Source organism: Vicugna pacos, chromosome 15 (assembly GCF_048564905.1).
Source record: "Vicugna pacos chromosome 15, VicPac4, whole genome shotgun sequence".
NCBI classification, from domain to species: Eukaryota; Metazoa; Chordata; class Mammalia; order Artiodactyla; family Camelidae; genus Vicugna; species Vicugna pacos.
In genome coordinates this window covers 26164826-26188745 of record NC_133001.1, presented here as the reverse complement: position 1 = coordinate 26188745, position 23920 = coordinate 26164826, and the positions used below count along the sequence as shown (strand labels likewise).

The 23920-nt window shown below is 32.9% G+C and overlaps 1 protein-coding gene across 1 annotated transcript in view; it reads left to right on the top strand.

The window, feature by feature from the left end:
• The window catches only part of FOXN2 (forkhead box N2), a 52724-nt gene that overhangs the window by 5429 nt on the left and 23375 nt on the right, over positions 1 to 23920 (top strand). The window contains exon 2 of the mRNA XM_006211253.4: positions 21208 to 21762. Coding sequence (XP_006211315.1) covers positions 21226 to 21762 — 537 coding nt within the window. The 5' untranslated portion in view covers positions 21208 to 21225. The remainder of the gene's footprint in view (positions 1 to 21207; positions 21763 to 23920) is intronic.

Sequence of the window (23920 nt, the reverse complement as noted above, 5' to 3'; positions counted from 1 at the left end):
TTAAATTACCAGAAATTTAATTATTATTAATTATCTTTATATCTTAAAAGTTTGCAGGTTGTATAAGAAAATTCATGGCTTCTTGATTGTATTTTCATAGGTATTTGGTTCTTTTGCTACTTGGAGGCTTTTTTTCTTAAGAAGTGGTTTGAAAGGTGTGTTGGGAAAAACACATTGGGAAAAGAACAGAGACCCTCAGCTCGTTTCTTTTTGAAAGGTCATGGTTATTTATTTATGGAAAAGAAAATGAGATTGAGGAAAATAAAGAACATTAATCAAAGTTTTGAAAGTTATGTTAAACTCCTTTTTGGAAGGAAGTCACTTAATAGAAGAGTGATGCCATTCTAACATTGGCAATATTAATAGAACTATTGAAACAATACCAATTTTTAGAGAAAATTAGATTAAAGACTTTTGAATGAGAATTTCAGTTAAATTTTTTCTACTTAACTGGGTTAACTAAAACCACTCTTACTTTGAACTCATATTGAAATTCTTCCTAAAATGTATTAATACATTTATGCTTTTCACATTTTATGTCATATAGCCCACTGAGCATAATTTAATGTTTAAATTAGAATTTTGACACAGTACAGTTATTTTAAGTTGTAAATATAACCTTAGAGGTAGAGAATTGAGGAAATTGATAAATTTACATCCTTGTGGTTTGTTTCTTTATCTTAAAAGAGGAAATGCAGAAAATAAGGAAGAAATTTCTTGTAAATTAAGATTTTACTGTTCCTTTTGCTTACCCTATGCGTCTGTCCAACTCCTCCTTCCTCTATGCTGATTGAACAACATTTATTAATAATCATTGCAATAATTACTGCCTTTTATTGAATGCTTACTATGTTCTGGAACAGTATTGTACTAGACCCATGAGTATAATATTTAATTACCCATAACAGCCCTGCAGGATGTAGTTTATTCCTGTAAAGAAACAGATAATGAATAGACTTACAGACATAGAAAACAAACTATGGTTACCAGAAGGGCAAGCGGTTGAGGGGGAGGGATAAATTAGGAGTTTGGGATTAACATATGCACACTAATATATATAAAATAGATAAACAACAAGGACCTACTGTCTAGCACAAGGAACTATATTCAGTATCTTGTAATAACCTATAATGAAAAAGAATCTGAAAAAGAATATATATGTGTAACTGAATCACTTTGCTGTACACCTGAAACTAATACAACATTATAAATCAACTATACTTCAATAAAAATTAAAAAAAAAAAAACAGATAATGAGAAGTCACGTAAATGCAGAGCAGGTTATTTGAACCCAAGTCTCTCAGATTTAAAACTGCATGTTCTTTGTGCTGAGACGTAAAGTCTTTGCAAAATGGATACTTGCCAGGATGAGATGTTTGCATCTTGATCTGTCCTCTGGAAGAAGTAGGTAAGAATACAAGGTACTGAGAGCAAACTAATATTTGTGGAATGCCTATTCTGTGACAGGAATGCCACTACTTTATTGTTATGGTGAATTAAATAAGTGGTGTTATTCCTTGGGATGTAAGGAGGTTAAGTCATTTGTCAGAGATTGCATAAGTTGGTGGCTGATGAGTCTGCTTTACTTCAAAACTCTTCTGCTTTTCTAGTACAGGATGCTGTTGTGTTTATTCATTCATTTAAACATTTGCTTACTGAATGTTATGATCTGTTCTAGATTATAGAAATGAATGTATTGAGTTCTTCCTACAAGGATTTATAATCTAGTGCAGTATTTCTTAAATGGATGATAGTCAATATAGTAAATTGTGACCATTTCTTTGAAAAAAATACAATGAAAGGGAGGGTATAGCTCAGTGGTAGAGTGCAGGCATAATATGCACGAGGTCCTGGATTCAAGCCCCATTAAAAAAAAAATGAATGAATGAAACCTAATTACCCTCCCCCACCTGACCATCCTACCACCCCAAAATACAATCAAATAGAAAATTTCAACGTGTTGTACGTGGTAAAAGTTGTTGATTTCATTTTGCTTCAGTTATATATGTAAGCATATCATGGGTCTCATAAAAATGTACTTCTGATTGTGGGATAGCATCAAAAGTTGGAAAACTACTGTTCTAGTGGCTGAATTGGAAAGGTAAACAAGTAATTGTGAGTAACCAGAAATAGCAAGTAAGTTCTATGATAGGGTTCCATATAAGATGCTAAGGAAGCATGATTGGACAAAGCAAATAATTCAAGGAAGTCTCCTAGGGAGATGACTTTGAGCAGTTCTAAAACATGGGATGGAGAACCTTAAATACATCTAAGAGCACAAAGATGTAAAGAGCATTGCATATTCAGGAATCTTGGGGTGGTTTAGGGAACTTACAGGCCATTATACTAAAGATTTTAGATTTATTAGGCCTATAGTTTTTCTGGAATTGCATGGCGTTCTTTTGTTAAAGAACAGATACATTTGTCTATGTGATTCTGTCATACAGTCTAAAAACACTTCTAGCTATTCCATCTGGACCCTCTTTCCTTCATTTTGTTTTTCCCTATCATGCTCAATTTTGTTTCTATGCCCAGCCCTGCCTCTTTAGTGTAGGATCTATCTTGGAAGAGGGCCCCAAATGTCAGTTTCGAGAGCTCGAAGGGACTAGATTGTTACTAGCCTAAAGGCCTTACTGTGGACGGACCCCTTTGCACTCACCCACTCTTGGAATCGTTTCAGCTTCTGTTCACAAGTTGTCTCTCAGTGCTTTCTAGTGAATACCTTTTGACTGCTTTGTGCTTCTTTTCTCCAGTCCCTCAATTACCGTATTGCTTCCCTGTTTTCTCTCACTTAGACACCTAGAAAATAAGCCTGGGGCTATTGGTGATTTGTTTCATTCCTTTGTATTTTGGCATTTGTGGGGAGACTTTGTTAAATAGTTTTGTTGTAAATATTACCGATTGGTTTGGGGTTTGCTGTCTAGTTGCTCTGCCTGTTTTTATGTGAAGATTTTCAAGGAATCAAAAATTTGCTGCCACCAGAGCTGCCATCTTCGCATAATCCTCTTCCTGATCATTTTAATTTCGGAAATGGTCGTATCTTTTTTTCCTTTTCTTTTTTTTTTTTTTCTTTTTCCTCAAAGGTGTCTGTATCCTATGGTAACATTTTTTCCCCCTGAGACCTTGGCAAAATTTTTTTATTTCCTCTGAAATTATTGCCACTTAATACCGTCCACTGGTTGTCTATATATGTCACAAAGTTCTGAACCTGTTGTTTTCCCTTGATTATTTCTTCATAATTGAGAGAACATTTAAGAATCTATTAAAGATCCTTTGGGAAATTGTGTAAGGGTTATGGGATTATCTTTTTGCTGCAAATACATAAGTGTTAGTACTTTGACTTTTAATGCTTTAGCTTTTTACAATATTTAAAAGCTAAGCTACTTTATGTATGCATAGGGCCGTTCTTAAATTATGGAGAAATAATTGGGTTTAATAGCTTAATATTGATTGTTTAGAGTTTTGAGAACATAATTTGTTGATTTTCCCTAATACAAAGATGATAATTCAGAAATAAGACATAGAATGCCTAAAGGGAAATTCTCTTGATGTTTAGGAGAACAAAAATTTAATTTGTACAAGGTGAAGATACTCATTTTACAAAAATCAAATGCTTACTATGTGTTAAGAATCAGATGCATGTCAATAAATAACTGCAGTGTGTGACATACCCTTCTAGATATAGATTCCAGTATTGTGGGAACACGGAGTAGGAACTTTCCCCAAGGAGTGGGATTGAATGGGGTAGATTTTATAGTCATAATGGAGGTTTATTATGGTGTGTCAGTGCCTTTAATGACTCTTTATCTCTGTTTTTGTCAAACTTTTCCTCTAATAGTTGTTCATACAAATGGATTAACAGTAGACTTCCTTCAGTTACTACTTCAAAATAGCATTTTATTCAGATAGAATTAAAATATAATGTTTAAAAGTTTTCTTTTGTGATAAAGCTATTTTCCTAATACTTCTTAAGTAGAGAACTGAAATTTAGAAAGTGAAAACATCACGAAGCTGAATGGAATGTAGTGTCTAGCATAATATTCTGTACTTGAATGTTAAGTGCTCAGTAAATTTTTTTTTAATGAATGTCATATTTTACCCTTCAATTTTTTGTTCCATGTAGTTTGGTTTAGAATACCTACTTTGTTTAAATAAAAATAAAACATATAAATGCAGTATAAGTTGAGTACAGTTTTACCTTTTTCTAATCTAGTTGGCAGCTGGTTAGAGCCAGGTTGTGCTTGCCTGAGGTGCTCTGCTCAGGGGTGTGAGCCCATTGTTTTCTAGTCTCTTTCTCTGGATTTTGGTTTAGTCTGGATTAAATACTTTTTAAGATATAGAACTTTAGTGTTCATAAGGGGATTTCATGTCATTTGTTTCTTTTGAGCTGTTGACACAAATAACTACTTTAAAATGAGGACATATAAATGCAATTGGAGCATTGTAGGAGAGATAAAAAATCCCTAAAAGAAGTTCAAATAGAAATTATGTAGAGAAATTGTCATTAAATGGGGCCTTAAATTTTAGGGTTTTGACTGAGTGGTGATAGAGAAGGTAGGCAATCCAGATGCTTGGAATAGCAGGGGCAAGCATGTAACAAGAGAAATGTACAGGAAGTATTTGAACAGGATTAGTCTTGTTTGGACTAACTTCAAGTAGATGAACATTAGTTTGAGAATGTAAATATTGAGTCAGATGAATTGCTGAGAGTATTTTTTTTGTTGTTTTTTGATTTTTTTGTACTTATGAAGCCATTTAGGCATTTAGTAAGATGGCAGCTAGTGTAGAAATGAAGAATGTTAGCTCTGGAGCCACATTCCCTGAGGTTACTTGCCAATTGTGCTACTTCAAGGTTTGTGATTTTAGGCGTACTATTTAATCTCTCTGCATCTGTTTCTACACAAAATGGACACTAATAATAGCAATTACCTGGTAGCGTTGTTAAATTAAAAGAGTTAATACTAGTAAAGCACTTTACATGATCCATGGTATCAGTAAGTAGCCAATGAGTTTTTTATGTAAAAGTACTAGATCTCACTTACATAAATTAGGTGTACATAATTTATACACACACACTTACACACATATAGGAAATACACCTACTAGCAGGAAAGATATGTCTTAACCATGTCTGTATCTACAGGAAAGCTAGTAGTAGTTGAATTTCAGTTTTTAATAGCATTTAGATTCTTGTAGAATGAAAGTTCAGCCATCTCATTTTATAGATGTCACAGTTACGTAGTAGCAGAGCTGGAATCAAGATCTGTCAGACAACAAATATTTGAGCAGTAAATAAGACAGACAGCTGTTTTGTCTGCCATTATGGAGCTTTCAGTAAGTCAGGAAAGATATGTATTAAGCCATCTCAAGTGTGACAAATATTATCAAAGAGTATAGGATATTATGAAAGAAAAGAACTTGTGACCCTCTGTAGTCTGGGATGTTAGAGAAAGTTTCCCTTACGATTTTTAGGCTGAAATGTGAATGATTGCAGTTAGCCTGGGCTAGGTAAAAGGAAGTGTGTTTTGAGGCAAAGGGAGTAGCATTTGTAAACACCCTGAGGGAGGAGAAAGCATGGCCTATTCAGACATCTAAAATGGGGGGAGCAAAGGAGAGAGTGGCAAAAGATAGGCCAGAGAGGTTAGGCAGGGTCTCTGGTACACAAGGTTAAGGACTTTGGACTTTGACCTAAGGGTCCCCTTGATGGATTAAGCAAGAAAGGGACATTTTCTGATTTGCATTCTAAAAGATACTCTAAACTGTATTATAGAGAACAAATTAGGATAATCAGGCATATAACGCAAGGAGACTAATTTAGGAAGATACTGTCAGAGCCACTGCATATGTTTGTGCCAAACACAGCCATAGGGTTAGGGTCCTCGTGTAGACTACCATTGTAGTGGTCTAGATGAGAGATGATGTTGATCTGGACTATAGTAGTGACTGTGAAAGTGGGAGAGAGATGGGCAGATTTCAGATTTAACTACTCCAAAATACCAGACCAGACCTCTCCCCTGAACTTTAGATCACATATGTCCCAAATGCCCACTCTGCTTAAAAGCTCACAAGCATCTCAAACTCAACAGGTCAAAACAAAAAACAAAAACGCCGCCACAATCATTGATCTACCTCCAAGGAGAAAAACAGCCATTTTCTCTTTCAGTGATCTCTGTATTATCAAATGGAACTAGCATCCACTCAGTTGCTGATCCTGTCTGCTAGTAATGACAACTAGACTAGTTCGCTGTAGTTGTGCGCAGCTGCAGTTGATGTGGGCTCTTAGAATTTGGGTTATATTCCATGTAGGTTTATTTAGAAACTTGAATGATTATTATCGTTAAGTATTACTTTCTAAAATGCTCTGGAGATAGCCTATGTAATAACACATATCTGATCATTTTTAGCATAAATATATTTTACTTCAGTAAATGTACATATAGCATTAGTTTAGTCCTATTTAAAAAGGACTTAATTCTGTGTTAAATTATACTTCTATTGTGTTCTTAGAAATGACTTATAAAATCATGATATTAAATCAACTAGTATACAGTCTTAAGTTTTAATCTTGCTTTCCAAATTTGACATGGGAGCAATTAGTAAAGTGAGATATCATTGACTGCCTTTATTAAATTTATTTTGATCATGAATCTTCTTTTAAAAGATGTTATTTTCAGTAGAACAGTGTAATTCACTGTAGATTTACTGCATGGCTGACTAATTATGGCTTATATTCAAGGCATTGAAAATCATATTACACATAAATTTTGATGGCAAAGAATACCACCTGTTTGTACTCAAATGCCAACCAAGTTTATCTTTGTGCTTTAGGGTATTAGATCTGTTGACTTTCAGGTTTCTGTAACTTTGTTCCTTTCAAAATAACTTTTTAAGTGCAATTTCAGGGCTATTAAAAAACCAGAGTGCTGTTTGGCTAATTGGTCACTATATAGTTTGTACCACAGGTGATATTGCTTCAAATTCTAGATGGTAAGGATTTTTCCCTCCATTCGTGGATATTGTTTTTTGTGTTGTTTTTTATTTTTTAATGTCTGTGCTGTCAGTTTTTTCTAGCCTTTAACATATTTTTGTTTAGACATGGCATTGATTTCAATCCCAAAAGTTGAGGAGATGAGTTTTCTGAGCTAGATTTACTCTTAGAGCTAGTGGTGCTTTTTTTCTGTCATTGTATTTAATAACATGTAAGGTAAACTAGTGTTATGTTTTAGATACTAATAGAAGTTTACAAATTATTTTGTCATCAACTTTTTAAAAGTAATTATTAGAAATAGCAATTTCTCTTGACAGAAAACAATTTGTGCTCAATTTAGAACTGTTGTAGTACTGCTGTTCTATGAAATCATTATTTGTCTCTGAAAGGCAGGATGATGTGCTAGGGATTCATTGTGAAAAAAAAGTATTTGGTCTTTACACAGAAAGTATCAGATTTGTTTACCGGTTAGAAGCAAATGTGCTTTTTTTTTTTTTAAACTTATTAAGCTATTGCTTCATTTTAACTTCCCTGAGAAACTGATGAACAACTGAGACATTTTGTTTTGGAGGCAAATGCTGCAACAATGTGTAGGAAAACTCTATATGCTGTGTACAAATAGAACAAACTTATTTAGATAGAAGTGTCATTTGAACCATGGTTTACACAATGTATCTGGGCAAGTTAATTTCGGAGAAAAGTGGATTCAGTGGAAGATTATTACAACAGATTTTTCCCCTCCAGATTTTACTGTTTTCTGCTTTTAGCAAGAGTTGGAGAAATAGTCCCCTGCCCACACACTCTATTTTATTTTATTATTATTTTTTTACCCCTATTTGAAAAACAGTTTCCCTATGAGACAAATCTTTGACCCTTTTGTATTCTGCATTCCTCCCCCCGCCCTTCCCCCTTTCTTGACTCGAAAATGCAGCTGCACACATTTTTTGTTTAGAGACAATGGATCACATGCTGTGTCACCTAAATCTATGACCAAGAGGCAGTTTTATCCCTAAGAGACCATAATGCTTCTGTTGTCCTGGATACATGACATCATGTAGCATTATAATCAAACATACGTCTTTTTGCAGTAGTACATTTGGGATTTGAATCTACCCTCTAACCTCAATTTTGGATTTTATGAGATAGACAGTATTTATAATAGAGAATCTTAATCAAAACAAAGAATGTATTGTAGGAAAGGTTGTGAGTTCCTTTTATGTGTCCTATTTTTTTCTTACCTGATGAGTACCAGAGTTATCAGATACTTTGCATTAATAGAATATCTTTAAAGTTCTAGCCTTAGATTTGTTACACAATGCCTTGCAAATGATATGTGCTCAGTAGGTGTTGCACTTTATTTTTGCTGTGATAAATTAATGAGAAAATTGTTTTCGTTTTTGAAAAATGAGGAACTCTCAAGATTTTGAAAAGTTATCTGTAAACTGCTAAAATATTTTATATTGAGCTTATTATAATAAGCTTATTATACTGTTGAATAAATCTAGGAAATGTAATAATGTGGATTCCAGTCTTGAGTAAATGGTTTATTCCTAAGGAGATTAAAAGTGAGGAAAGGAGAGGGAAATTGAACGGAAATTCCTTTTATTATATAGGAAATCTTGTTTGGAGACAAAGCTTAAATTAAAGAATTGAAGTAATTGCCAGGCAGTTCTAATAAAATTCACAAACATTTGGATTTCTATACTATGCTGTAACTCTGTAGTAGGTTTTTTTCCCCCTATGGAAATCATTGTTTAGTGATCTGAGCTAAGTGAATGACAGCCTCTGCTAGGGTTGTCTTAGTCGAGCATATGGTTTTTTATATTGGTTACTTTAAAGCAATTGGATGGAAAAGCCACAAATCTGAGAAGGGGCTTACTTTCTGCTTGCTCTTTGACATTTCTAAGATTAAGTTATTGATGACATTAAGTTCTTGGTGAGAGGTAAAATGGCGAGACAGTAGAAGTTTGCAAATGTCTTAAGACCATGTAAAAAGACAGAATTAGAAATTATAAATGTATATACTTAAATATAACCAAAAATCATATTCATTTGTCACACACTTCGGGAATTCAGATGTTTAGAGTATTTATGAGACTGATTTTAAGTAGGAAGTTGACTAGTAGGGTGAAAATGAGAAACTACTTTAGGTCAGATGCTGCCATGTTGTTCAAGATTAATCATCCCTTACTTTAAGCATGGCACTGATTGCCAGTCTTCTTCAGGGCCTCTCAGCACAATTGCTCAAGAGTTGGTTTCAACTTCATTCCCATTCTAATAAAACATAATGAATGGCATGGTTCCCTTTCACCCCAGTGTAATAAAAACTTTTCAGAAACAGCAAAATTGATTTTTGTCATTTACCCTTTCTGTATAATGAGGAAAGAAATATTCAATGATTGGCTCAAGGGTGCCAGGAAAAAATAAATTGTAATAAATTTGCTTTGAAGTATCAAAAATTACTATCATATTTTATTTTGATGTATTTTTCAGTGCTATTTATTTCCTAATAAGGATTCTTAAATAACATATTTAACATTAGAAAATTATCTTACAAACAATAACTTACAGATTTAGGATTCTAAGAACTATAATATGAGTAAGATAAAAACTTACTTAAAATTGAAAAATGTAACATGAAGAGATTCAATAATATAATTTGAAAAGCACTTTTTAAAAGTATTAAACACATCATTAATAGAACTGAATTAATTGCAGTAATTTTTTATTTGCTATGGATTTATAATACTAAAGTATTCACTATAAAAACTTTTATGTTTATGAGAATTGCTGGACTGAGGATCTGATTTTTTGGGGTCATTAAATAAATTTTATACACAGGTCCATATTTTTTAAGTATTGCAGCTATCCTGAAATATACAATATAAGTAATATCTGGAAAGTAATATCTTGGAATAAATTATTATTTTGAATATTTTAACTTATAGGGGTTCTGTAACAAGATGGTAGATGCTGAATTAGTTGGATACAAATAAATGTAATTATATGTAAATATGTGTATCTCTGTCCTGTTTTGATTATAGCATTATATTTGCCTCTATATCTTTTTGTTACTAAGAATGTCATTACTAGTGAAAACTCAACATTTTTTATTTCAGAGATAGTGTAATTATTTACTTAATTTTGGGGGTGGTGGTGATTAGGTTTATTTATTTATTTTTTAGAGAAGGTACTGAGGGTTGAACCCAGGACCTCCTGCATGCTAAGCATGTGCTCTACCACTTGAGCTGTACCCTCCCCACTTAATATTTTTATAAATTCTTTTTTTGTGTGTTAGAATGTTAGCATCAGGCAGAGCTGTTAGTAAAGGAACTTAGATTCTTTTGGGGCCATTAATTAAAAAATACTAAAAAAAGTTCTGAAAGTTTGTATGGTTTAAATTCTTTTAGATTATTTAAACTAGAGAGATCTGAAGAAAGTTTCTGTCATGTAGCGTGGTTGGTAAAAAGTTGACATGACATAACAAAGTTCATGGAAACAGATAGAATAAGGAAGTGAAAGTCACATTGTAAAGAAAATGATGAAACTGTTATTGCAGCACTCTTCTGAGAAGTCCTAATTCCAATTGGCTACCTTACCAGAGGGTATCATTGAACATAAGGGAGACCCATCCTTAATACTAGATTTTTTTTTTAATTTCCAAACTTCAAAACAAAGTATTGTTACTGCTTTTGTACCCTAATTTTTTTGTATTTGAGAGATACAACATTTATAAATGTACTATTTTAGAAAGAATGCTAATAATAATTTTAAATATAAATAAGTTATAATTATCTCTGTAGCTAGTATTCATTGTGTACTTACCCTCTACCTTTGTTCTAAGTGCTTTATATTCTCATTTAATTTGTACTAACAGTCTTATTGAAAATAGGGACAGTTAGAATTCTGAATTGATAGGCCTTATACCCTGTTGAGTGGCAGAGCTGGGATTTGAATCCAGGCAGTATCTCTTCTCAGCTCATATTCTCAACCTTCTACTTCACTGCCACCAGATGTAAATATTTTTATAAAATGAAATTGCTTATCTTTCACAATTTTAACTTTAAATATACTGCCCCCTCAAATTTCTGTTCAGTATCTTTTCGTATTACATATTCCTTTCTCAAGGAAGAAGCCTTTTGTTTTACAGTTCTATGCTATATTACCGTAGAATCTAACAACTGTGACAACAGAGCCATTAGTGTAGTAAGAGTGAAAGGTTTCTCGAAACTCTTTAGCAAAGGACCAGGAGAGATTGTTCTGAACAGTGTACCTCTTATCTCTATCTTACGTCTTTATCTTTTATCTACATTGTTAAATGTAAAGATACTAAAACTTAATCTGATATAGCTAATATGTTAGCTTTGGAATGTATTTTAAATTTCTGTATACATTTAGGTGCATCTGACATTTTAAAATTCATAATATAATACATTTCCTGCTTCTCAGGAGGTTACTTAATGCTGTATCCTCAATAGTTAAAACACAAGTAGAGACAAAAAGGTACTCCTCAGTAGCTGGGGGAAAAGATTACGAAGTTTATACATTAAGTTCATGCACCTTAAGGTGAATTCCTTACCTTATCAGATCTTATTTATTTGACATTCTAATGAAATTTATCTGATTTTTCCAGTCTGTAGCAGATAATGGTTTTATAATTGTATCTCCATGATTTAGAAATCCAAAATACTTTGAAAGCCAAAACTTCTATTAACCTGTTTAGTTAATGTTTAGTGATAAAACATTCACCTGTTTAGTGATAAAACATGATCTGAACTGATAATAAAGCTATGGATGGTCTTTATTTACTCCCCTCTTAGTGTGAATATACATTTTGGTGCAGAAGTATTCATATGTTTATTATGGGGTGCTACCTCAGACCTCACTGACACATCATATAACATGTCACATGTGCCTTATAGCCCCTTTCTAAAATCCAGAATATTCTGAATTCTGAAATATATCTGCCTTCAAGGATTTTAGATAAGGGATCATATACCTATATAATCAGGTACAGTGACTACAATACAGCTGAGGACTAGGATATAGAACTTAGGTTTAATCCAGTAACTGAAGCATAGCAATGTGAGGCCTTCTAGTGTGGAGCAATATTTATAACTGGAATAATATGTGGATCCCTTTTAAAGGAAACTATTATAGATCCCATTTTAAAAATCTTCGGCTTTAGTTTCTAAGGTAGTTTTTTTTTTTAAGGCTTCTATTTTTTCTCTTTATAGTTTTGAAATGAAAGCACAAAATGAAAATTTGCGAAACTTGTGCCCCACCCCCAGAGTGTCCATGGGACACTCTGATTTGAGAAACACTAAGAAAGTGGCAAATAGTCCTATATATTTGAGTAATCCGTGTGTTATTCTTTACCAAGTCTTTGTTTATAATACCCTGAATCATAGTTAAGGGGTTAAAACATCTTTGCTATATTTAAACAGTATGATTTTTAAAAAGGATGAGAAGAAGCACCCTTTTAAAAAAATGTACACACAGTTTTTGATAACCACCTTTCACCTCCAGAGAAATGTCTTCTACCTACTGCCAGACAAGCCTTTCTGCAGAAAACAACCTAAAATGCTGGATAAAATGCATGAATATTAAAGAATGTTTAGACCAATCACTAATTGAAAATCCAGTGAGGTAAGCTGAGTAACTGAAGCTGGCTATTGCCTGGAGGATACTTACCAAATCAAGTGAGCTTCTGTTTTCCTGGCCTTGTAGGGGCTCAGGGATCAGGAAGCAAAGCCCAGACCCAGCCAAAGTAAAACATGAAGCAGGAAATAGTCTTCTCCAATAATAGCCCTTCTCCATAGGGCTATATACCTTCTAGGTGTAAGAGTGATCAAGAAATTCTTTCTCAACAAAGAAAATTATCTTTCTAGAATATTGCTCCTAACAGGAAAAATTTAAAAATTTCTACTAGAAGTTTGTTACCAAAAACCAGCCCTCACACTGGTTTGCAGCCTGAATTCACACTAAACCATAAGCTAAGAATTTTAAATGGTCTTGGATTGTTACTACTCCCAGGGGCCTAACGGAAGCAGTACAAATCATCATCTTCAAAGAATTCCTGTTGATAAAGTTCTAATGAAAATAAGTTGCTCAATAGATGATTGATTTCTTAAATATGTGTAAGTACATTTGACTGTCCTTTATGATTGGATTGCCACATTCTGTTGATTTTTACTTGGTGGTTGGCCTTATTCTTTGATAACTATGTAAGTTTAAAAAGCTAAAGCTCTAATCTGTTCTTAGAACAATGATCAGTACATATATGTAAACTAAAAAAATGCAGTATATTGTATATATGTATTTACATGCAATATAATGTGTATGTGCAGTCAAACTGTAATAATTCTACCTGATAAAATTGAAAAAAGGAAAAAAAATTAAGTTGGTTAAAATAAAAATTGACAAACCATCTAAGGAACCAGGGCACAGTATAAGAGAATCAGTAGAATCAGACATGCAAGTGGTTCACATCTTGGAATTATCAGATATAAAATATAAAATAAGCATATGTTCAGTGAAACTTAAAAATGAGGAAAAGAGCAAACATTTTGTAAAAGAAGCAGAAGTTCTAGAAATGAAAATATACAGTAACTGAAAGTAGAATTCAAGGGATAGATAAAAGCAAATGGACTCCATTGAAGAAAAAAATGATGTAATGGAAGATAAATCTGAAGAAATCCGGAATGCAACACAGGCAAGAAATTGGAAAATATAAAAGAGATTAATAAAGGGGAAATTTTTAGGAGAAAACACAGAACACTTTCAAAGAATCATCAGGTTTGAATAATAGTAATAGAAATAGAGACCATGAAATGAAAACTCAGTGAAAATAAATCTAAAATCTATGACCTATTCTGTTTCAACCTAGAATTCTGCAGCTAGCAAAAAAATAGCTTTCAAAAAAAAGGGCAAAATAAAGACATGCTTAGAGAAATCTGTAAGTTCACTAGCAGACCACTTCTTAAGTAGAGTGATAATCAAAGACAGTGGCTAAGTGTATGTTAATAAAGTATTAAGTTAATTTTAAAAACTGTGTGAACAATAATAATAGTGTCTTGTGGGATTTTAAAAAAGGGAAAAAGCTAAAACTAAAACCAGTTATGTTATAAACCAGGAAGAGGTGATTGGAGCTAGTATTCAAAAGATCTTTTTATTTTACTCAGGAGATTACAGGTAACTGGATTTTGAGAAGTATGTGTGGTAAAAATTTTAAGATAATAATAATAGAAATAAATATATAACTTCCAAACTAGTAGATGGTAAAAAAAAAAAAAAAAAGGAACCAGAAAAAAATAATCCCAAAGAAGTCAAGAAAAGAGAGAAAGAAACAGAAAGAGTGGAACACCAAATAAGATGATAGAAGTAAATCCAAATATATCTGTGCCTTATATTTAAAATGTTCAGCTATATGTGGTTTAGGACAGACTGCAAAGAAACAAAAGGAAAACATGTAGTAAGTAAAATGATGGAAAAGAATATAGCAGGCAAATATTAATGCAATGAAAGCTGGCATATTATTTGAAATAGATTTTTAAGACAAGTAGAATTACTAGAGATAAAAAGAATTGATACATAATGGTAAATGTTTCATTTTGCCAAGAATATATAGAAGTTTAAAATTTGTATGCAACTAATAACCATAACCACAAATAAAGCAAAAATTAATAGAACTAACCAGGAAAAAATGATAAATTTCAGCAGTATAGTGGGAGATTGTAATATATCTTCCTCATGATTTAATAAGAAAGCAGACCAAAACAAACAAAAAACAGTAGGAATATAGAAAGCTTAAACAATGTAATTAACAAGCTTGATTCAATAGACATATTTCTTCCAGTCACTGGAAGCATCAGCTGATCAACCACATACTGGAGTTTCAATGAATTTCAAAGGATGTTTCAAAGAATTTCAAAGGATGAATATCTGTAGAACATTTCATTTAACTTAAAATTAATTAGAAATTGTTCATGTGGACCAATTCATTTAAGTTAGAAATCAGTAAGAAAAAAAATTTTCATGGAAATTAATATTCTTCTAAATAACTCATGAATGGAAGAAGAAATGTTGATGGAGCTTGGACTGTGCTCTTTGTCCATGGAATGTTAGGTCATTCCTCAATTCTGCTTGTAGCAAGCACCACTCTAAGCAATGGCCCATGTGAAAGCCTTTCATCCTTGGCAGACCTGGTGATAATGTGCAGGGATGCTAAAGGCCAGTGACAGATTGGTACTCCCAACAAGGACAAAATTTTAAATAAGTGATGCTGAAACAATTGTATATCCGTATGTCAAAAAATGAAATTGGATTAAAAAATACAGATACACATTTTTGGTGAATTGAAGATTTAAGTACAAAAGGTAACTATACAGCTTTTAGAAGACAGTAAGGGATAGAACCTTTATGAATTTGAGATACAGAAGGACTTTTTAAATGAGAAACAAATTACAGTTTGTTTAACCCATAAAGAAAAGGGTTAGTCTACCATATTAAAGTTAAGAACTTTTTCATTAATAAGCAACTAATAAAAAGACAAGCCATCTAACTAGGGAAATATATTTGCATCACATATAAGGATTAGTATCCAGACAATACGGACGACTTAAATAGACATTTAATAGAAGAGGAAATCTAAATGATGAAAAAATTATATATATTTGCCATTTAGGTTTCTTTTGTATATGAGAGATATTCATCCCCATTACTAACTTGGGAAATGTGAATTGAACCACAAGGAAATACAATTTCATAGTTATCAGGTTGGCAAAAAAAAAATTATTTTTGATGACTACACGGAGCAAACAGAATACACATACATTCCTGGTATCAGTTTGTCATTAGCAGTTGAAGAAAAGAAAACTCTGTAACCCAATATTTCTACTCCTTCACATACATTCTGCTTTTAGAATTTAAGAAAAATTCTTTGCAGTTGTGTTCCAGGAGGTGCAAACAAGGATGTCCATAACAATACTACTTCTGATAGCCCCAAACAAACATGTTAATAGTATAATAAGTTGTGTCATATTCGTAAGGCAGAATATAAGCCATCTGTAAAAATGAATGGATTACTGCTGCAATAATGTTAATGAATTTGATTTTGCAGGGAAACAATTTTCAGTACAATTCAATTTTCTATGTTTGAAAAACTTAGAGGGCTAAATAATATAATGTTTAGGGATCCTAACTATAAGAAAAAAATTTTTATTTGCTTAGCCTTTCATACAGTCGGTTAAAATGTGAACAAATTAAGCCATAAAATGTGGTTTTAACCAACATTTTGTGTTTAGGAAGTTCCTTAGTTATTTGAGGCAAAATAAAGCTATCAGTGTAACACCTGTAATACTGTAATTCAGCACCTTGTGTCTTACATAACACTGAAAATTCTGTGTCTTAGTGTCCCTTCTCTTCTTTGGTCCCTGTTAAGAATTTCCTCTCAGACCAGTGTTAATACCAACCTTAAGCGAAAGTGCTCTCCTCTAACCTTTTAGGAAATGATCTAATAACTCAAATAGGGAGTTTTATTTTTCTTGTCCTAGAGTTGAGTTTCACTGAAATATTGAACATAATATGCAGATATGCAGTTTTCTGTTACGCACCTTTGAAAGAGGGTTGAGCTGCATAGCTGTGAAAAAGGTGCATTTTAATCCTGAGCCATCTTTTCAAGATACCGCCATGACACTGAACAGTGAAGTTCTAGATACAGGCTTCCAAATCATTGTACTGGGTTTGAACTCTCCACTTTAAAAATTCTCCTTGTGAGGGAAAATTCTGTCCTTTTTTGAAGTGTAGATTTGGAGTCCTAACACAAATGTGTACTTTTCTGAAATGACTTGTACATTTGCCTACTTTTTTTGGTAGTAATGGCTTGGTTTTAGGAATCAATTTATAAAGCATATATTCATTATTTGAGTTATGCTAGTTACACACTTAAGAAATTAGAATATATTTTTCAAATCCTACATCTTATTTGCTAGGCCTTAACTGCTTGTTTTGAGTGGCATTTACCATGTGGAACAATTATATGTGGTTTGTTGAAGTATTGTTTGTGAAAGATTTAAAAGGAAATGTTATTTTACTAGCCCAGATTTCCTTTTATTTCTTTACTCATTTAGCTTCATGAAGCAAACTTGTACGCACATTATTTTCTGCTACTGAACTGGTTCAGTTTAAGAAATAGTTTTTCATAAAATTAGAATTTTCCAAATAAATAAAACTACAAGTTTTCTTGGTTATAGTGGGAAATATACAGACCTTTCTGTGGTAATATTACATATTATATATTTCTGAAAACACTGAAATTGTGCACAGCTGATGGGTCACACCTAAAACATGCAAAGCTTTGTAATCAGAACACTAACAAAAATAAATTTTAATAGAAATACTAGAATGTTTTAAAAGATATATTAAATTTGTTATAAATAAAGAAATACTACAGTCAATTTAAGATTTAAAAAAAAAGATGAACGCAGCCTGATAGAAGGGCATGCAAGGAAAGATTGAAGTGCAGGGTTATGGAGGCCAGAGTAAAATATATAAAGATTTGGAGAAGAAGAGGAGCTCATTAAACACTTCCAAGAAAATGCATGTGGCTAAGCTGTGCCAAGAGGAAGAACATGGATTGAATGAGAATTGTGTACAGTACTGTATTTTCAGCAGCTTGCTGCTTTCCAGTGTGTTAGCCTATTTTGGTTTCAGCTCTTATTACTGAGTAGTGCAAAAATATAGGCAGGGAAAAATCATGTACAAACCAATGTGATTTTTACATTGTAGTAGAATCTTTCCCTTACTAGTGAGCTAATTTGTGTTACAGAAAAGCTTAGTAACAGAATAGGCTGTAGTGTACTAAGAATATGAAGGGTGCCTTCTGTTTCTGACTTGAGGTCTTTGATCAGTCTGTGACCTTTTTGTGATTTGATTTTTTGTGAAATGGAAATACTACAACTAAAAATAATCTAGCATGAGTTTTTCCCTCTTGAGTGTGTTGTTTTAATTTTAAACTATAAAAATAACAAACATTAAAGAAAAACTGGAAACTAAAACAAAGAAAAAATGACCAAGTTACTAATATAAACCATTATTAGCTTTTTGTATATTTTCTACTTTTTCAGCAGTTAATAAGCTTTTTTGTTTACTTCACAGTCTTCAAGACATTTTTAATGACTGCTGAATGTCAGCTTGAATAGATGTGCTTTAGTTTAGTCAGCAATTTCTCAATAATAAAATATATAAGGTGTTTATAGTTTTCCCATTATCTTTCATAATTCTTGGATAAACATCTCTGTGTTTAAGAGAGAAAGAGGGGAGAGAATCTTTCTCCCTCCATGGGGTTATTGCACTGAAGTGACTTTTAAGTGGATTTATTGGGTCAAAGAATATGACACTGTTAATGATTCTTGGTTATACTGCCAGTTTGCTCTCCAGAATGGTCCTATGTCCTTGCCCAAAATTGTATATTATATATTTTTTAAACCATTGCTAATTTGGGCAAAAATAGAAATTGTTATTTGTATTACCAATATTTGTGCTCACCAGGCAGTGTGCTAATAAGTACATTATCATATTTAATATCACATTTTTATTTTGCTTTGCATTTCTTTGATCATCAATGAAGCTGAATATTTTCTAATACATTTGTTTGCTATTTATATACTTATTTGTAAGAAAAGATCATTTGTCTATTATGGTGGACTTAGTGTTTTAAGTAGATAGTGTTCTAAAATATTCTACAGGGTTAGTTTAGAAACAGCTTTTTTCTCTCCTTGAAAATACAGTGACCATAAAAACCTTACTAAAAGAGTATCAGCCTTTCAATTTCAGCACTTGACTTTTTACCTTTGCTTGGCTGTATGCTTTGTGTAGTCTTTGGCATATTTGCTGCCATAATGTTGTCTTACATCTTAAAGTAATGGGATTTTATTCTAAGCTTGTAATTCAGAGGAATAACATATTTGCTATCATTCAAATTAGTTTCTGATGAGACTGTCAACAGTATCTATCTGTTTTGAGTGGTATTGCTAAAATATAAATTTCTCAAGACATTAGTGTATTCTAATGGACAAAAAACTTGAATGTAGAACTCAGCCTGGTTTACAATTTTGGCTTCACTTTTTATTGGCTTTAGAACCCTAAGGTAAATTGCTTACTTCACTTCCATTTCCTCATCTATAACAATGATTTCAGTTTTCTGGTTGCTACTAGTGAGGATGTTTCCTAGCATTAAGGATTTATTTCTAAAGTAAAATAACTCTTAAAAGCAGATAGCACAGCAGTTGGTATGTGTTGATTTTATAAGGTCATTTCAGTTTGAAATAATTATGATTTGACTGCCAGCTCATGCCCAACATTTTGTTAAGATTCATTAGGAATACGAAAGTAAAAGACTTACTCTTTATGGGATTCACAGTCAGGAAGAGAGGACCGTACAAAGAACTAAGTAGTAGTGCAGAATAAGTAGAGATGATGCATTTTAAAGACTATAATATAGTGCCTGTAATATAATAAAATCTAGTAAATGTTAGCCACTGCTATTTGGTACTCTCTAATTTTTATATGTAATTGAAGATGAATGTGGATATAGGTGAAAAGGCAGAAGTAGACCATTAGAAATTTGTCATTTCCACTCTTTGAACACTGAGTGCTAAGAGTGTTTTGGAAAAAAAAGAAGCAAGACTTTCTTCAACTAATGAATTCTCATCCATTATATTTTAAAAATTCTCTATGGGTAGAGAGACTTTGGTGGTAAAATTAATAATTTGGTTACATAGGGCAGGATGTCATCTCTGAAATATGTTGTATGTACATACGTGCACATGTACATATGTTTGTGTATGTGTGGTTTTCATAATTGATTAAAATAGAAACCAAATTTGTTATAGTTTGATCTTTTCCTTTTTGCAATGCCTTGGTTTGTTAAGTCGTAGGTATACATGAGAGAGATAGGAACTGGATAAAGAGAGAACAGTGATAAGATTTCAAATGGATAGGGTTGGGTCATTGGTACTCATAGGTGATGTGTATACGTATACTATTACCAGGATAATGTAGTGGTTTGAGGTTTGGTTCTGAGGTTAGTCTTCCTGGGTTTAGATTCTAGTGCTTCTAGTTACAAGCTAGGCAACCTCAAACAGGACGCTTAACCTCTCTGAGTCATTTTCCCAATAAAATTGAGCTAATAATAGTGCCTACTTTGTAGGGTTTAATTGATAGTTAATTGAAATGTGGTATGTTGTGTTTTAGTGCAGTGGCTGACTCCAAAAGTATTACCTGATTCTGTTGATAATTCGGTGTTCTGAGATGGCATCTAATAGCTACCAGAATCTAGATAAACTGTTCTACATCTAAAATTGACTGGTTTTCATAAGTCTTACAGTAATCTTCCAGCTTTGATTTAAGTAAAATGAAATCCCAGACATACTTCTCTTATTTCAGTTATATAAGCATAAGAAGATTGAATAGAATAATAGAAGACAAATAGAGTATTTTTCACAGAATTTGGAGATGAGGTACCTTGATGAACCATTGAAAATGAATTAAATGGCAAGGTTCTATCACTTTCTTTCTTGGTCAGTTATTCTCCCTTGATAAGATTTTTGAATTGAAGTTTGCTTCAAGAGGAAATCCAAAAGTCACTGAAAAAGTAGAAATAAAAAAGGATAGTTTAGAAACAGCTTTTTTTTCTCCCCTTGAAAATATAGTGACATTTGAGACTTTACTAAGAGAATGTCAGCCTTTCACTATCAGTGCTTGATAAGATGATAATGAAGGAAGAGTTAAAAATAATGGAATTTACAAAAGAAATGATAAACTTATAGTAAATATAATTTTGCTGGTAATTCAGTGATTAAGAAATAGTCTGTTTATTTTTAATAATAGCACTCATTACTTATTAGGCAGTTACTACAGACTAGGGACTTTAACAAGTATTCAAAATACATTATTTAATTATGTTAATGTCACCCTTACATATAGTGCTATAATACTTCATTTTATTTACAGTTATTTCAAATAATATGCAGTAAGTTCTGTTTCTTGTATTGTAACTTTTAGTGTCTTTGTTGTACAAATATTGTGCTTAAATATTATGTGGGATACTAATTGTAAAATTTCTCTGATTTGGGGATATTTAAAGATGTATTTCCTTTTTCCATGAGTTTATGAATCTTCAATATTACATTGATTGATAATTATTTCTTTTGTTTCAGAACTAACTGTAGGAGTAAATGGGTCCAGTAATTGGAATGACTCCAGAGAAGAGAGCTGAAACTCCAGGAGCTGAAAAGTTCGCAGGATTAAGCCAGATTTACAAAATGGGAAGCTTGCCTGAAGCTGTTGATGCTGCCAGGCCAAAGGCCACTCTAGTGGACAGTGAGTCAGCAGATGATGAGCTCACAAACTTGAACTGGCTTCATGAAAGTACTAATCTTCTAACAAACTTCAGCTTCGGAAGTGAGGGTCTTCCAATTGTTAGTCCATTGTATGACATAGAGGGAGATGATGTGCCATCCTTAGGACCACCTTGCTATCAGAACCCAGAGAAAAAATCAGCAACTTCAAAGCCCCCATACTCCTTTAGTCTTCTCATTTATATGGCTATTGAACACTCTCCAAATAAATGTTTGCCTGTCAAAGAAATTTATAGCTGGATTCTGAACCGCTTCCCATATTTTGCAACTGCACCAACAGGCTGGAAGAATTCTGTTCGACATAATCTGTCCCTGAATAAATGTTTTCAGAAAGTGGAAAGAAGCCATGGCAAGGTCAGTGTTTATGAACATTGCTATATTTGGGGAGGTGGGGGAGAATTAACATAGAGACCTTAAAATATGGTGAAATCAAAGTAAGACAAAAAATAGTCAAGTAAGATTACTTCTGCTTGAGGTTAATTGTATTCACCATTTGCTTTCATCTGAGCTGTTTTAAATTTTTTTCTGTACTGACATAAGTCTAGCAGAATTATGTTTAGTTTACTATAGGTACATAAACTAGTTTTGTTTTTAATATTCCAACTTTCTGTTCTTAGTTTCTGTAGTAGTCTTGTCACTGTATCTATGTATTATTTCTTATTCAACTTAACAGTCTCTGCCTTATAATTGGAATGTAGTCCATTTACATTAATGTAATTGATATGGTTAGATTTAAGTCTATCATCATGCCACATTTGTTTTGTATTTGCTCTATCTGTTCTTTTTCCTTTTCTGCCTTTTTATCAATTGAGTATTTCTTATGATTCTATTTTATCTCTTCTATTGGCTTACTTGCTATTACGTTTTTATTTAAAGTGGTTGCTATACAGTTTACAGTATATGTCTTTAATTTATCATAGTCTACCTTCAAATATTATTTCACTTTTTATCTGGCCTTTTACGGAAGAAGTTGACTAATCCTTATGCCTTATCTGGATCAGTTCCTTTTTCCCAAAGAAGTTTATTTAATATTTCTTATAGTTTGGGTCCACTAGCAATGAAATATTTTAAGTACTTTAAAGACATTACTCTCTTGTCTTCTGGCTTGCATAGTTTCAAATGAGAAGTCTGCTGCCATTCTTTGGCCTTCTGTTTGTAATATTTCTTTTTTGTTGTTGTTGTCATGTTTTTGTGGGTTTTTTCTGTCTTCAAGATTTTTCTCTTTTCTCTTTATCCCCAGTTTTTATATTTTTATCAGTTTGACTATCCTGTGCCTAAGTGTGTTTTTCTTTATTTTTATCCTGCTTTGGTTCTTCAGAGGTTGTTGATTCTGTGGTTTGTTGTCATTAAATTTAGAAATTTTTTTTGCTTATGATCTCTTCAACTATTTCTTGTGGTTCACTGTCTACTTCTAGGACCCCAAGTAAAAATATATTAAACCATTTGCTTTTGTCTCCCCTCTTGATTGCTCTGCCCCTTTTCCTACTCTTTTCTTTCTTTGTTTCAGTTTGGATAATTTCTGTTGATCTTTCTCCAGTTTTACTCTTTTCACTATTGTGTTCATTCTGCTGATCAGCTTGATAAACTTTTCTTCATATTTTTTATCTCTAGTATTTCACTTGCCTTTTGAAAAGTCTCCATCTCTCTGCTAAAATTCCCCACCAGACCAGTAAACATATTAATCATAGTTACAGTTTTTGTCTGATAATTTCAGTTTCTGGGCTATCTCTGGGTCTGGTTTTGTTTGTTGTTTTATCTCCTGTTTTTGTGTCTTTCATAATTTTAGATTAAATGTCAGATACTGTTTGTAAAAGAATGCTAGAGACTGAGGTAAATAAGATTTCTTTCCAGAAATATATAAGCTTGTACTTCTATTAGGTTGTTAGTATGAAAAGGTATTGGTCAATCTAGTTAATAATTGAACTGGGTTTGGGTCTTGTGGTTGTCGTAATTACCTTCAGTGTATCATAGTCTTCACATTCCTATGGAGTTGGACCACTGATACTTTGTACTTACTGTGAGGCCTGGAATGTCGGGTAATTTTTCTCAGCATTTCAGCTCCACCTTCATCTTTCAGCTTGTGACGCATTTGGGAGTTGAGTATTTCTCTCTGTGCTCTAGCCCCTTCATCAGCAGGAGGTTGCTCTTGCTTTGTTACTTGGTGCAGGGTGCTTGGTGTGGGCAGGGTGTGTTTCTTTCTTTGTTCTCATGCTCTAGTTTCAGTCTTAAGCAGGCTCTGTATGCCTGTGCCTCAAGAGTAGGACTTTCTCATCTCCTCCATGAGTGGACAGTCTCTCCCATCTACTCAGAGTGGAGTCTTGAGCTGCACTCATCAATTACCAATTATCTACGTGTGGCTATTAGTTGGCATATTGGACAGCACAAACATAGATATTTCTGTCATTGTATAAAGTCCTATTGGACAGTGCTGTTGCACAGCTCAGGCCAATTTTCTGCTCATTCCCATTGTGGTAGATAAATGCTGCCTAGTATCAGTGGGAAGTTCTGGGTA